The following is a 16,164-nucleotide window of genomic DNA, read 5'->3' on the forward strand; positions in this document are numbered from 1 at the left end:
CTTCCCGGAACCCGCGGCCCACCCCCGCCCGGTTCCCCGCCCCCGGTGCGGGCGACTGAGGCGCGCTCCCGCCCCGGGCGCGCGCCGGGCACCCAGTAGGCGCGCGCCCCGGCCCCCGCACACGGCCGGCACACAGTAGGCGCGCGGGCCGGCGGAAGTGGGCGCCGGCGTGCGGTATCCGGGGGCGGAGCCGGAGCGGCGGGCCCAGCTCACAGACCCGGGCTGCGGGCCGCGATGGGCGAGGGCGGGCTGCCCCCGGCCTTCCAGCTGCTGCTGCGCGCCTGCGATCAGGGCGACACGGAGACTGCGCGGCGGCTGCTGGAGCCGGGGGCTGCGGAACCCGCGGAGCGCGGCCCGGAGCCCGAGGCGGGCGCGGAGCCGGCGGGGCCCGAGGCGGCCGGGCCCGGGGCGGCGGCCGGAGCGCCAGTGCCCGTGGACTGTTCGGATGAGGCGGGCAACACGGCGCTGCAGTTCGCGGCGGCCGGGGGCCACGAGCCGCTGGTGCGCTTCCTGCTGCGACGCGGCGCCTCGGTCAACAGCCGCAACCACTATGGCTGGAGCGCGCTCATGCAGGCGGCCAGGTGAGGGGGTCGGGGGTGCCGGGGAGCCTGGGTGGTGTCTAGTGACCCCCTGGGCGCGGGTGGGCTAAGGCGGTCGAACCTGCCCGGCGGCCCGCCGCAGACGCTCCGGAAGGTTAAGAGTGAAGTACTGGTTCCAGAGAGTTGAAATCGTAAACTTTGAGCACCTAGGCATGCGAACTAGAAGTGGACGCGCTTTTTAATAACGTAAAATCAGAATCCTAAAGGCATCGGCCTTTCAAACACAGAATCTGGAGACAGCAAATAGAATCTTAGAGACTTAGAACCTTAGTGATGTTCATTGCAGCAAGGGTTTCCCACAGAACCTATCTATCCACCCCGGCTTGGTGTTGGGGATGCTGCGGTACCCAGATAAAGTCCCCGCGGAAGCAGAGCATATGCCAGTGGGCGGGCCAGGCAAAGGAACAGACTTAAGGGGACGATCTAAGGCTGGGTGATGAGGCTAGGATGAACTAGGCTGGGATGAACTAGGGAGCTCTTGGAGAGCCGACTCAGTTTCAGGAAGTGAGGGAAGGTTTCTGGTAAGGATGAGGTATATATTGTCGAGACCTAAGGATACCTAAGAGTTGACCTGGATAGAGAGAGTGAAAGATGGGTGATAGGTGCAAAAAGGTTTGGAAGCCAAAGTGAAATATGCATTCGTAGGACTGCTAGAACGATGTTGTGGCTGGAAGCGGTTGGGAGTAGTGGGAGATGAGGCCCCTCTGGAGAGAGAGAGGCGGATGCCGGCTGGTCAGGGTCCTGGCGAAACAGGAGTGTTCTAGGCAGAGCAAGTGACAGAATGAGATTTATGTTTGGAAAGGTCACTTTTACTGCAGTTTGAGGATGGATTGGAGGAGTGAGCTAGAATCAGAAAGTCTGGTTAGGAAGGGATTGCGGCAACCCAGAAAGAGGTGATGGTAGCCTGGACCAGAGCAGAGATGGCTGTGGGAGAGCAAAGAAATGAGTTGGAGATGTATTCAGGAAATAGGATGAACCAGACTTGAAATTCTGGTATAAAGAAACTCTGGGGGGACTTCCCTGGTGGTCCAGTGACTGAGACTTCACGCTCCCGATGCAGGAGGCCCGGGTTCAATCCCTGGTCAGGGAGCCAGTTCCCACATGCCACAACTAAAGATCCTGTGTGCGGCAACTAAGACCCCATGCGGCCAAATAAAAAAAATTTTTTTTAAAGAAGAAACTCGGGTATACTGTGAGGTCTCACTCCTGTCAGCCATCTACTTAGATCCCACTTAGTTTCTTGGAGAAATTTCCCAAGGAAGGAACAGAGGTCATTTGTAATTTTGGTGAAAGTGAATGTCAGTCCTGTCCGACTCTTCACGACCCCATGGACTATACAGTCTGTGGAATTCTCCAGACCAGAATACTGGAGTGGGTAGCCAGCCGTTCCTTTCTCCAGGGGATCCTCCCAACCTAGGGATCGAACCAGGTCTCCCTCATTGCAGGCAGATTCTTTACCAGCTGAGCCACCAGGAAAGCCCAGGAATACTGGAGTGGGGAGCCCATCCCTTCTCCAGAGGATCTTCCTGACCCAAGAATCGAACCGGGGTCCTCCTGCATTGTAGGTGGATTCTTTACCCGCTGAGCTACTAGGTAATTTTGATGGATATTGCCAAATTGCTCTCCATGCAGATGTATTACTTTCCAATGTGTGCTGTAACAACTTATTACAAAGCTAGCAGCAACCACATCACTCTGACCCCTGCTTTGTCATCACCTTTTCTGACTCCTCTACCTCCCTCTCCTACTTTTAAAGGTCCCTTGTGATTCCATTGAGCTCATCTGGATAATCTCCCCATCCCAAGGTCAGCTGATTAATTTCCCCTTTCCCACAGAACTTAACAGGTTCTGGGAATTAGGGTCTGGACATCTTTGGGGAGCCCCTTACTCTGCTGACACAGTAGTGGTGCAGTTTACCCTCCCCGAAACAGTGTCTATGAGTGCCTGTTTTTCTACAACCTCTCCAACAGAGTATATTATTAAACTTCTGGATTTTTGCGTCTGATGAATGAGAAATATTTCAGTGTTGCTGTGATTTGCACTTGTTAAACTGAGTGAAGTAAAACATCTTTGCATACGTATGAGCCATTTGATTTTCTCAAAGGCATTGAAATCACAACATTCTTAATCTTCATTCATAATCTTCTCATTATGACCCAGTTATATTTTATTTCTGAGTTCATTTCCAAGTGTCACACGGTTGTTCTAATCTAATTTGTATTGCAGGAAAATTTTTATTCTGCATTATTTTCAAATATGTCATTTTCAACTGCTTTGTGATGTATCATCCACGGGCAGCACTGTGCTTTGCTTAACCATACCTTAGCCCTCGGGCATTTATTTCCGTCTATAAACACACTTAGGGAGTGCATACCAGCTGTAACACTCGGCTGCCCATTCACGTGGGTAACGCAGTGTGTTATGCATCTATCCGTGTGTCAGGGACCCTTTGTCTTAAGACACCTGATTTCTTGCCCGCACTCTCTAGGGGTGCCCATAATGTCTTCTGGGCTATGGACCTCACTTCTGAGGTTCCCTGTCTCTTCATGGCCCCATCCACTCTCCAGGCTTTAAAACTCCAGGTGAGTGCTCATTCCAGGACCTGTCCGTACTATCCTGTCTCTCCTTCCCCCTGTCTTAGTCCAGGGCACACATTTATAAGTGGCTTCCTACTGCTCTCTCTTCTTCCAAGTGCGCCTTCTGCATTCCCTCCTCTGTAGAGCTTCCAGATCTTTCTGAAATGACTGTTTGGTTGTGTGTGTCCCACAGTGGCTCGCTTAGATCAGGACGGCCAAGCGCAAGGCTGTGTGCTGACACGTTCCAGTGTCGTGCTTTTCCTCCGTGAAAGTAGACGTGCCTCAGAGATGGTGCTCCCGGCAGCCACCACTTTCAACAAAGTGAGCATCTTTTTATCGTCACAGCTCTCTGTGTTCCAGAGCTCATCACTGGATCAGGACCACCAGAGACGGTGTGCCTGGACTGCAGTTGGGTCTCTTGTGAATGTTTCGGCATCAGAGATGGTGTCATTAATGTTTGGTTTTTTTTCCTATTCTTAAAATAACCTTTAGAGCGCTTATTTTGTGTTAAGCTCTGTGCTAAGTGCTGCAAATGAGTTAATTCATTCAGTCTACGCAAAATCTGAGGAAGCGCTACTGCTGTCTTCCCCATTTTACAGATAAAGAACTGAGGCTCAGAGACGTTAGTTCACTTGTCCAAGGCCACACAGCTACGAAGGCACAGAGTCAGACTCACACCTAGGCAGGTGCGCCAGAGCCTGTGCCCCTAGCTGTGAGTCCCGTAACTCACTGTTTTCCTCTTGGTATTGGCCACAAGGAAGCCACTCGCCAAGTTTGCTTAACACTAAAGGGACAGGCTGTGTGGTGTTTATTTTGGCTCCAGTTTTACCTTTGACTTCCTTACTTCCCTTCTCTTGCCCTTCACTTCTCTGCCTGCCAGCGTGGCGGGGCTGGCCTCTCCGCCCAGGGCTCTCTGAGAGTGGGGGTGTATGCCAGGTCTTTCAACACAGGTGTTAATTGCTGAGATTAATTGGTAATCGTAACAGCCGCTCAGAAAGCCCGGAGCTTCCCTGTCTTCAGTAATTACCAGTTAGAGAGTTAGCATCCCCCAAATTATCTCAGCCTTCGTTGAATCATTTTTTATATTTTCAGCCTAATTTTCAGGGGCCTCTTGGGCCACTCCTGAATTCAGAAAGCATTCCGAGTGTCAGCATCCCTGCTCAGATTTAGGCCTTTCCTTCCTCTGTGAGTTTGTTTTACCAGGAGAACTGGAGTTTCAGATCTTAGGGTCTAGGTTCAAGTTTTGACTCTATCACTTCCAAATTGAGAGATTCTGGATTATTGCTTTCCAGTGTAATCTTCGGATTCCTCATCTGTGAAATACATTATTAGCAGTTTATCTCGGGGCTTACTGAGACCCAATTGATAAAAACAGGACAGTATCTTGTTATCTGCTGCTAGATTTTTATCTCATGCTTGATGACTAAATACTGTAATCTTTTATAGTTATCTAACCAGTTCTTCAGCGCTTTCTGTGGCCTGTTTTGACCATCCTCTTTGGTTATGCCAAGTGTTCATTCACTCATTCATTTGACAGAGTTGCCTGAGCTCTGCTGGAGTGCAGTCTAACAGGAAGACATAATTATAGAAGGAGGGCCCAGGCACATCAGTGAAGGTGAAGACAGGGGCTTGTGGGTTTTCAGGTGAGGTGCGCCTGAGCTGATGTGGGGGCATCATGTGGAAGCCGCTCAGAGGAGGCGGGATCTGAACTGAGTCCTGCAGCCGGATAAAGGATGTGCTCAGTCAGTAAGGACAGGAGGGTCAGAAAGGCAGGATGGCAGAGGCGTGGACAGAGAATAATTGCCGAGGGCAGGTGAGCACGGCCAGGAGGACAGCGTGGGAGTTGGGAAGAAATGAGGTTGACAAAGTCGGCAGTCCTTTCCGGGCAGTGGGACATGGGGCAGTAGCCATGAGATTTAGGTTTGGAGAATATCATTGTGAAGGACGGGCAGGGAGACAGGCTGGGGTTACAGCCCTCTGCCTCTTTGCCCGATTCTGTCCACTCTTGGAGAAGGGGCGGGACAGGCCTGGCCCCCCTGCCGCTGGGGAAGCCAGTCCACCGAGCACTCCCTCCGCACCCTGCAGGTGGGGTGACCCGGTGCTGTTAAGGTTCACGGCCCAGAAGGTATTTGTAAGTTCAGAACATTGTTCAGCCTTGGCTCTGCCTCCACCGGAGGAGGGAGGCCCTGGGTTTAGATGAGAGAGAAAACCGCTTCCGGAAAGGAGGGAGCGCCACAGGGGATTCGTTCGAAAGCCGCCTCACAGATGCAGGCCTCCCGCCGACGCTACGGTCTTCTAAAACCTGGCCCGGGGCTCCTCTCCTTGTTCTTTGCCTGTAGTCCAAGCCTCCTTCCAGCTCGGAGCCCAGGAGTGCACTAGCCTCAAATGCTGCAAAACAGCACTCTTCTGCCCTCTGGTGGCAGAAGGAGGAAGAGTTTCCTGGGAAGAGTCTGTTTCCCCCTTCCTGGTATCAGAGTTGGTGGGTACTTGTCTGTCTCCCCGGCAGGGGACGTCGCTCAGGTTTCCCTGGAGAGGGTCTGGCCCAGACCAGATTCTCAGCCGCCAGCAGGGGACATTCCAGCCAGCAGGGGGCACCAGGCCTCTGGGGCGAGGAGCCCCGGCCCGCCTCTGCTGACCGCAGCTCTGCCCCGCTTCTTGGCGTGGGGTCTGTGGACTTGCTGTGTTTGGGGCTGCGGAGGGGAGATGTGAGTCAGACGTGGGCCCAGCCCCTGGGGAGTGAGGGCACAGGCGGAGAGGCAGCTTACCCAGCTCTGAAGCAGAATCGCGTGAACTCTGCCGCGCAGGCAGCAGCAAGGTGTGGGGCAGGAGGATTCAGGCAGACTGGGGTTGTGACCCTGTGGATGTCGCTCACCAGCGGGGTCACCTTGGCACGTTGTGTGATGTAAAAATGTTTAAACGACTACCATTCTAATAGCTGACATTTATTAGTGTTTCCTTTGGACAAGCACTGTTCTAGGTGCTTTATGTATATTATATATTTATATATATTAACTCATTTAATCCTCCACAGCTCTTTTAGTAGGTACAATCATATCCCCACTTTAGAGGTGAGGACGTGAAGGCACAGAGAAGCCGAAATTCTTTCTCCAGGAGATGCAGCGGATGGCAGAGCTGGGTTCAAAACTGACCAGGGCGGTGCCTTGCGGGGCCAGCACAGTGCCTGGCACCAGAGGAATGCCTTTTATTATAAGCAGCTATTACAACGTTAAAAATTAATGATTCAGTGATTAATAATTTAACAATTGATGTGCTTAGTCACTCAGTCATGTCCAGCCCTTTGTGACCCCATGTGCTGCATCCTGCCAGGCTCCTCTGTCCATGGGGATTCTCCAGGCAAGAATACTAGAGTGGGTTGCCATGCCCTCCTCCAGGGGATCTTTCCAATGCAGGGATAGAACCCAGGTCCCCTGCATTGCAGGAATATTCTTTATCGACTGAGCTACCAGGGAAGCCCTAACAATTTATAATTAGGTGATTACATCTTTCTCCTCATCAGGTGTCTTGTGTCACTAATTGTCCATCTCCCTGGCAGATTTGGGCAGGTGAGCGTGGCACATCTTCTTTTGGATCACGGGGCTGATGTCAATGCCCAGAACCGCCTGGGGGCCAGTGTGCTCACCGTGGCCTCTCGGGGTGGACACCTGGGCGTGGTGAAGCTGCTCCTGGAAGCTGGTGCCTTCGTGGACCATCACAAACCCTCAGGCGAGGGGGACGGCGGGGACGAGCTGCTGGGTATCACGGCCCTGATGGCCGCCATCCAGCATGGCCACGAGGCTGTGGTGCGTCTGCTGATGGAGTGGGGCGCCGACCCCAACCACGAGGCCCGGACTGTGGGCTGGAGCCCGTTGATGCTGTCAGCACTCGTTGGGAGGCTTGGCCTGGCCCAGCAGCTAGTGGAGAAAGGGGCCAACCCCGACCATCTCAGCGTGCTGGAGAAGACTGCCTTCGAGGTGGCACTTGACCGCAAGCACAGGGACCTCGCAGACTACCTGGACCCGCTGACCACCGTCAGGCCCAAGACAGGTCAGGCTGCGCCGCCACTAACCCACCCGCGGGCCCCGCCGCGGCTTCCCAGAGGACCCCGGCTTGTGTCTAAACAGCAAAAGCCAAGGGTTGCCCAGACACAAGGACCTGCAGAAATCATAGTCCAGCCTGCAGGGCAGGGGAACTTAAGTCGTGGCCTGCAGGCGCCCGGCCCACCCTCCAGGGGGCGATCTGTAGCTCTCAGAAGGGCCTGGACTCCTGCACGGCCAGGCCTGTCCCTCCTAACCGGAAGATTCTGGTGTAGGAGGTTCTGGGACCCTTCTAGAAGGCGGTCAGCAAACTTCTGAGAAGGACCAGATAGCAAACATTTTAGGCTTTGTGGGTCATGCAGTCTGTTGTAACTCCTCAGCTTTGCTGGAGTAGCAGCAGCCTACGTGATATGTCAGGGGTGGGTGGGGCTGTGTGCCAGGAAACTCTAATTCTGAAAACAGGCGTCGGGCAGGTTTGGCAACCTCCGCTCTTGGGGCACTGTGCCTAACCTCAGCTGCCGATGACCAGTCCCCAAAGACTAATTCACAGAAAATTCAGCCTACTTTTGAGTTGTGTTTTTTCAACATCTATTAGTGTATCCTGTTTCTTTTTTCTTTTTGCCATCTTTCTGGCATATAAAGAGCTGTCTAAGCAGTCCTTAGCAAATCTGCCACAGAACATGCCATGTTTCAAGACCCCTAGTTCATCACGTGTAACAGAATCACGTAATGTAGAGTTCCACAGCCGCAGTGCCCTCAGCAATGGGTCTGACTTCTGCGTCATTCCTGAGATAGCCCAGGCTGTAAGGCCAGGCTGCAGCATGTGAGCATTCAAAGCTGAAAGGTAAAAATTGGAAGAAAAGGTCTTCAGACAAACTGGCTGAAAATACGTGAAAGTACTGCAAAGTTTGATACCATCCAGAGAATACACAAATAGTCCTGTCAATGAAATTGTAAATCAACTACACTTCAACTTAGAAAAAATTCAAGTGACCCATTAGAAAAAAAAAAAAGACCCATCAATCAAAAGATGTTGCAAATTTGAGAAATCCTTATTAGAAATACACTGTCTGGTCAGAAAGCTATGAAATAAACATGTTGTAAAACCATGTAACAACAGAGAGATGGCAGAAATGAAGAGAACACCAGAACAGAAGGGAAAAAGAAGGAAAGTCTAAGAAAACCTGCCTGAAGCCAGGAGACCTCTTTCCTTTGTGCGGATGGGGACAGTGAGGGCCAGAGAGGAGTAGAGGCTGGTTGCAGGTCCCACACCTGTTAGAAGCTGTGTGACCCTTGGAAGGTGGGGGTTCCGTGGGAAGGGCACGGGGATGTGACCCCCCCAGCTCTAGCCTTTGTGGGGCCTCTGGGATCTCTCTCAGCCTCCCTGTGTCTCTTGTGTAGAATGGATCAGTGACAGCTCCCAGGAGGCCATGAGCAGGAAGCACGCTGGCCTCTGGTGTGGGAGCCTCGGGCAGTTTAGCACGCGGCAGCAGCGTCAGGTCCCGGGCAGAGCTGCAGTTAGAAGTCAGGGCTCCGGTCTCACCCATGCTGTTCTTGACTCAAGGCCACTGCCCGCCCTTAAAGGCTTGGGTGGTGGGACTGTGGCCGAGATGGGAAAGGGAGCCGCCTCCCCCCGTCCCTGCTGAGCCTCCACGCCTGACGGGCAGGCTCTCACCTCCCCTGTGGGGCCGTTCGTCCATGCTGCAGGTGGGGGAGGTCAGGCTCGGGGCGGGGGTCAAGCAACTTGCTCGAGGCCGCTGCCCTGGAAGTGGATGGTCGGGGACGTGTGCCCCACCTGTGGGTGCTGAGCTGGGCCTCTTGTGCAGCCGACTCCTCCTTCCTCAGATGCCTCCAGCCGGGTTTCTGGGGCCTTAGCTCCGCACAGGCCTCCTTACGGACTGCCCTGGCACTCTGGGAAAGCAGTGCCCGCCTCTCCTCAAAACGTGGAGCTGCAGACGCAGAGGTGGGCGTAGCTGAGGTCACCCTCTCCTGGCTCCGCCTGGCCTTGCCCGTGCTGGCTGAGGGGCCTTGGGCCAGCTGCCTTCATTCTCCAAGCTTGCGTTCTGTCTCCCGTAAGTGAGCGGCAGAAGTGCCCCTGCCTCACAGAACCACGGTGAGGATCAAGTGAGGGCCCCCAGCCCAGAGGGAGCACGTGAGAGATGCTGGCAGCTGCCCTCAGCCGCCACCGTCGCTGTTGTGATTGACAGGACCGGTCATGGTCACGAGCAGACACGGGTTGGAGGCTCAGCTCTCACTCTGGGGCTGGGAGGCCTCGCATGTTCATTGTCTCTCTGGGACCCCAATGTCCTCTTTCACGAAACAGCCGTAACGAATGCACTTGGCTTGTGAGGTCCTGTGAGCAGTAGGACGATAATGCCGGTTGTGCTCCGGAGTACCCCGGAGCCTGGCACGTAGGGAGCCGTGAGCGGAAGCTACCAGAATGGGTTTGTATTCCCCGTTCGCTCATCCCAGTATTCTGCACGTACTTGTTGACTGCCAGTGTACCAGGTGCCATTCTAGGCACCAGTCAGCAAGCCCGATCCAACCTCTGCCCCTGAGGACCTTGGCTTCTGGAGGAGAGGCAGGCAAGAAACAGGAAGTAAGCGTGTTAAATGAGTCACATAGGACGGTGGGTGGTGAGGAAGAAAACGGGCGGGGTGGGGGGTCTGGGAGCGGCAGAGAGCTGGGTGGGCCGGCCTCCATATGAGCCAGGGCCCTTGGGTGGCCCCCGAGGGGCTGAGAGTTCAACCGAGTTGCAGGAGCTGAGAAGGGGCGCCATTCAGGCCCTCAGAGCAGAGCCTTCAAAGGCCGTGGTGCCAGTGGGGACAGATTATTAAACAGATAGTAGTGGCCCCAGCCCTTTTTGTGAGGTGCCAGGGAACCCACCCCCGCCCCCGTCAGGGCCCTGGAGACTCCCAGCTCTCTCCCTCACACTAGCTGCAGGACAGGCTACCCTTGAGGCTGTAATCGTCACTGTGACACCCTCCTCACCCCCACTGTGGTCATTGCCTGGGCTGTGGAGGGGTCCCTGGAGTTGCTCTGATGTTGATGCAGTAATTGGAGCCCAGAGTGAGGAAGGGACCAGCCCAGGGCCAGTGGGCATCAAGCAGAGCTGCTCCAGCCTCCTGAGGTCAGGCTAGACTGTCAGTGATTCGTTTGTGGCAGATGGCTGCTTAGCAACCAACGCTAGGCCCAGTTGACACATTCTTTTCCGTCAGAGAGTCTTGGCATGAAGGAGGCTGTGGCCTATAGCAAATTAGACTCTTAAACACTTAAAGGAATGAGACATATTTTGTAAAGTGAAGTTTCGTAATCATTTCTTTATATAGTATCTCAAAGGCAGAATTAGGCGCTTGGTTCCATGGCCCTGTCTATACTTTCCTATAAGTGCCCTGGAGTTAACTAGTACCCTTTCTGGGCTGGGTGCTGGTCACTAGAAAAGATAACAAAAATTGCTGTTTGTGTGGTGGTGGTTTGGTCGCTCAGTCGTGTCTGACTCTTGCAGTCCGATGGACTGTAGCCTGTCAGGCTCCTCTGTCCATGGGATTCTCCAGGCAAGAATATTGGAGTGGGTTGCCATTTCCTTCTCCAGGGGATCTTCCCAATCCGGGAATTGAACCTGGGTCTCCTGCATTGGCTTCCCTGGTGGCTCAGAGGTTAAAGCGTCTGCCTCCAATGCGGGAGACCCGGGTTCGATCCCTGGGTCAGGAAGATCTCCTGGAGAAGGAAATGGCAACCCACTTCAGTATTCTTGCCTGGAGAATCCCATGGACGGAGGAGCCTAGTGGGCTACAGTCCACGGGGTCGCAAAGAATTGGATACAACCAAGTGACTTCACTTTCACTTTCTCTCCTGCATTGCAGGCAGATGATTTACCAACTGAGCTATGAGGGAAGCTGTTTGTGTAGGGCTTAAAAATTTCTGGAGCGTTTTCCCATCTGTATTATCCAGCCCTGCAACCACCACCTGGCCTCCATGTTAGCATGTTGTCTGCATTATCAGTGATGAGGAGACACATCTCTCTGGAAATACGTGGATCCGGATACCCTGGTCCAGACTCCTTGTGCCACTCTGCACCTTCTTCCGGCTGCTGGTGGAGGCTGATCGAGACCAGGGATGTGGCCCAGAGTCACAGGTTTTCTCCTGCGGCTGCTCTATCCTCTAGTATTAGTCAGAGGAAGTCCTGCATTCGCTCTCACCAGCGAGAAGACTAGTTGTGAGGATGGCTACTTTCTGATAGGAGGGAGCAGGTTACCCACTAGCTCTAGCTTCAAGGAAGGTGATGGCAGATGAGGAAGGGGCTAGCATTGGGTGGATGCAGTGAGGCCCAGCATGAAGACATCAGATGGGAGCATCTGCAGGTCTGGGTTGTGGGTGACCTTCAGAATCACTCAGATGGCTGCTTATTTGGGAAAGAAAGCAAATATTAGCATTGGCAACCATGACCTCCTCTGGGCTTAGCTGCTCAATGTCTTAGGTATTAGAATGAAAACCTGCTCTGGAATTACTTCATGGTTGTACATTTACTTTTTAGAATAAAAGAATCATTGTTTCTTCTTAAAATCTTCATAGGAATACAGGTTTTTCCAAGACTATACTTTTCCGTTATATCTGAGAAAGGACATTCCAAAATTTGGAATGCCTAAAAAAAGACTGCTCTATGAGTCGTGGGATCCGGAAATGGTCTGCTCATTCATGTTTTCCTGGCCAGATGACCTCCCACGGTCTGTCTCTGAAGCGTTTTCAGACAGTCTGACGACAACCCTTCCAGAAGGGCTGCTGGAGTTAGTCCATTCCCTAGGTTTCTGATTAGATTGCTTATGAAAAGTAAATCATTTTTAAAGGTAGGCTGGGTCGTTACACCCTTGTGACTTTTCTGTTATTTTACACCTTTCCGTGGTTAACTTTTAAAAATCTTTGTTTACCCAGATGAGGAGAAAAGGCGACCTGATATTTTCCACGCATTAAAAATGGGTAAGCACTTAAGAAAACCTTCTGGGATATTTAAGAATACAGTACTGTTTCTCCCAAACTCACATTGATAGTCCTTTTCAAGGCCGCCCAGAGTATTTGAGAAAGAAGCAAGTGTTCTGTTGTTTCCTGACTCTGGTTTCACCCAGGGAGGTTCAGCCCCTGGAGGCTGGTAGTTACGGTGCTCTGCGCACAGCCCCCCTCTGCCTCTCCTGCTAGATCCTGTGGCTATGTCCTAACTTTTACTTCCCTCTGAAAGGCCTGGCTGCCCACCTACCTACTCCAGTCTCTGTAATGAAGAGCTATTTAGTCTAGTATTGCCTCTCCTGAAACAAACCTCCACTTCCAGGAAGCCCACCCTGATCCTTGCCTCTGAGGGAGACCTGGGCTGTCTTTCTGCATGTGCGTTGCCCCTCATCATCACTGTTCTTTTAAGATATCAATAACACCTCTCCCTCTCAGTAAACCTATTTGCGTGCTTGCCTCCATCCCTCGTAGACTGAAGGATTAAAGAGTGGGGGCTACCTCTGGCTCATCTGTGTGGCCCCCGCGAGGCCCCGCCACCCGTACAGAGGCGGGCTCAGCACATTTGTTACGGGAAACCATTGGGTAAATCATCCTGCGTGGATCACCAGGACTTCTGATTCTGTTGGCAGGAAACTTCCAGCTGGTCAAAGAGATTGCTGATGAAGACCCCAACCACGTGAACCTGGTTAACGGGGATGGGGCCACCCCGCTGATGCTGGCGGCGGTCATGGGACAGCTGCCTCTGGTGCAGCTGCTGGTGGAGAGGCATGCCGACGTGGACAAGCAGGACAGTGCACACGGCTGGACGGCCCTCATGCAGGCCACCTACCACGGGTCAGCGCCAGCCCCAGCCCCAGCCCCAGCAGGGAGCCCGAGAGGGTGCCCTGGGCTGAAATAGGGTGCCTGATGGGGTGCTGGTCCTGAGATGCTACGGAGAAGCGCCCCGCCCATTGTGAAGATGCTGAGACACTCAAAACCATGCAGGCTTGGTCCGTCCTGCGTTCCTCCCCTTTGTGTCCAGATTTCCTGTTGCCTCGGCGGTGGTACCTGGTGCTTCCGCATCCCTTCTTATCCAGTCACCCCTCTACCTTCCTGGATCCCTCCTCCTTGGGGCAGGCTGACCAAGGGGCAGGGGTCTGCATATAGCCTTGCACCTGCTTGGTGGTGTTCTGATTCCAAATTAGGGGCTCCGTCCTTGCCCTACTTCAGGTGATCAGAGCACTCTCCTGTGTCCTCTGAAAGTGGTTTTCTTCCTCATTTGATCCTCAGACTTCCACATCAAAGACTCTGGCCTGCCAGAGGATTTCAGCCAGGTCCCAGTGAGGGGCAGGAGGGGTGGCCTGGGAGCCAGAGGCTTTGGGGCAGAGAGTTGTGTTTTCGTTTTGTTCATGGAAGGAGCGCTCAGGCTTTGACTTCTGTCGTGCCTGCCCGCAGGGTAGGGAGCAGAGGCTGGGAGACAGCTTTCTGAGCCCTCTGTCACAGACACAGATGCTGCTGGGGTTACAGCCACCGCTCTTGTGGCCCAGGAGCAAAGCCACGCGTTCCCTTTCAGCGGGTCTCACTCTGGCTTTTTCTTTCTTCCACAGGAACAAAGAGATTGTCAAATATCTGCTAAACCAAGGAGCTGATGTTACTCTTCGTGCAAAAAATGGGTACACGGCCTTTGACCTAGTGATGCTGCTGAGTGATCCTGGTGGGTCGTTTTAGGAAAAGCGTTTTAAAGGTGCTGGGTTTTCTGGCTGGGAATCCAGATCATCCCCTGTGTGTAAGGACGTGCTTATTCAAGGCGGAAGCCGCTCTGAAGCCCCCAGAGCACCCCACACAGCCTCAGGCAAGTCTTCACTGCTCCCAAGTGAAGGCCGTGGGGGAGAATGGGCGCAGCTGGGACCAGCTAGTCCCTGAGGCCACTTCTGGCTCCAGCCTTCAGGAGTCTCCAGGCAGGAAGGCCTTGGCCGTCCACGCAGATCCTGGAATGGTGTCTGTGCCTCTCAGCTAGACCCTGCGTAACTCAGGAAGAAACAGGCCCCCGTGGACAGGGAGACGGAGCAGTGACCGCCTTGGCTTCTGGTGTCGGTGGAAGCTCCGGGTCAAGGGTCTTGGCAACACTGCTGACCCCCAGCTAGCACCTGCTAGGGCCTCGGACCCTCTGCCACTTTGACAGACCTTCCTCTGGAGCCTGTGGCTTCCCATTAGCTAACTCAAGGGATAAGGGGTCTCTCTACCTGTCATCTCTCTTGGGACCCTCAAGTTTTAGCCCAGAGAGGGAGAAGCTGGGAGGCTTCGCTGACCCACAGGCTCTGAGTCCTGAGCTGGCTCCTCCCCTGCTGACTCGGGCAAGGGGGGATTCTGCCTCCATGAGTGGAGGGGCTCCCGCTGCCTCTCTCAGTGTGGGGGCCTCAGGTCAAGTGCCCTTCCTCACCTCCAGCACCGCCACTCACCCCCACTCCCGTGAGACCCCCTTGTCACAGATCCATGCTGGTTCCATCTTACCCTCGCAGAGAGGATGTGCCCAGCAGTGACTGACCCTGGCTGGAGAGGTGGGGCTCTCCGCCCAGGTCCGATGGTCTCAGTCCTTGCGTGCAGTCTGCCGGGGACCCTGGGCTGCATCGCACACAGGCTTTTCTCCGCCAGCCTCATCTCTTCCACTGTGTCTCTTCCTTCCCCGCATTCTCCCTCACTGCCTTTCCCAATAAAACAACCTACCTCTGGATTTTTTTCCTAGTGGGTTTTCAAATGAAGTTTTTGCCCGAAATTTTCAAAGAGACACATGCTGGAGGAAAAACAAAAAAAAAGCAACAGTCAAGAGAAAAGCATATTCATAGTTTGTAGTATTTTCTTCTCAATCTTGCTTGTTGCTTTTTTAATAGCCTAGTTGAGTTAATAATAACTAATACCACTTAATCTTCTTAAGCACTTACCATATGTTAGGAACTCCCTCAGATCCTTCAGACACCTTTATGTGGTGGGTACGGTCACCCCTTAATTGACCTGCAGTTACACAGCCTGGGAAGAACAGAGAATTCCAACTTCAGTCATCTGGCTGTAGAGCCTCTACTTTTTACACACTCCACCCGCTGCCCTCCCGGTAGGACAGGGCATCTGGTTTTTATTTCTGTTTAAGTGGATTAAACCCTGCTGTCACGTTTGCCCCTCCTGAAGAGCCGGTGGAGGGGCAGGGGCAGCTTGATCCTGGAGTAACACAGGCTCTGGCCCTGCGGGACTGAGTTCTCAGGCTGCTGGGGGTCGTCTTGAGACCCTCCCCCCCCCCACCCCCCGCCACCATGGCCCAACAGACATATTTGCAGGTAAAAGGCTGCCTTTTGTGTCCATAGACACGGAACTTGTTCGACTGCTGGCATCTGTCTGCATGCAGGTGAATAAAGACAAAGGCCGGCCCAGCCACCCGCCGCCTCTGCCCCACTCGAAGGTCCGACAGCCCTGGAGTGTCCCGGTGCTGCCCGATGACAAAGGCGGACTCAAGGTTTGCCCTCTGCTGTCTTAAAAGGTGCCAGAGAGCCGTGCCCGAATAGTGAAGCACGAAGGTGCTGGCCACTTCCTCATTACCCAGAGCTGCTTTAGGACAGGGTAACAAGCGGGGTTAACAGCAGGGGCAGGAGGTAAACTGGAGGCGAGCAGTGGGGAATGGAGGTGACCAGGGAGAACGGAGGTGATGGTAGCCAGTTCGTGGCTGCTTGCAAGTGTGTAGGTCCACGTTGCTACCTCTTCCCGTCGTTTTCAGGAGAAACTAAAAACCCAAATGTTGATGCAGAGACGCAATTTCTAAATGTAGAGAATGGTTAACATTTTTTGCATGATGTACTGCTGAGCTGGCTAGCCTCGAACCTCTCCTCCCTGGCCATCTGTCTGGCCTGTGCTTCGTGTGGACAGTATTTGCTGACTGCACATTCTAGGGCCTCGCTGCGGTCCACAGGCCCCCATCAGCTGCTGCTGGAAGCA

The 16,164-nt window shown here is 53.7% G+C and overlaps 1 protein-coding gene across 6 annotated transcripts in view; it reads left to right on the forward strand.

Annotated features, from left to right (window-relative positions):
* ANKS6 (ankyrin repeat and sterile alpha motif domain containing 6) overlaps positions 1-16,164 on the forward strand; it is a 51,248-nt gene that overhangs the window by 306 nt on the left and 34,778 nt on the right. For 2 of the 6 annotated variants that reach the window (XM_043486780.1, XM_043486781.1), the window contains exons 1-6: positions 57-581; positions 6,729-7,219; positions 12,139-12,183; positions 12,837-13,041; positions 13,794-13,900; positions 15,540-15,688. In XM_043486780.1, coding sequence (XP_043342715.1) covers positions 235-581; positions 6,729-7,219; positions 12,139-12,183; positions 12,837-13,041; positions 13,794-13,900; positions 15,540-15,688 — 1,344 coding nt within the window. In that variant the 5' untranslated portion in view covers positions 57-234. Of the gene's footprint in view, positions 1-56; positions 582-6,728; positions 7,220-12,138; positions 12,184-12,836; positions 13,042-13,793; positions 13,901-15,539; positions 15,689-16,164 lie in introns of those variants that run through there. The other 4 variants (XM_043486783.1, XM_043486784.1, XM_043486782.1 and 1 more) reach the window with 4 other exon arrangements.

The sequence above is a fragment of the Cervus canadensis genome, chromosome 14 (assembly GCF_019320065.1).
Source record: "Cervus canadensis isolate Bull #8, Minnesota chromosome 14, ASM1932006v1, whole genome shotgun sequence".
NCBI lineage: Eukaryota > Metazoa > Chordata > Mammalia > Artiodactyla > Cervidae > Cervus > Cervus canadensis.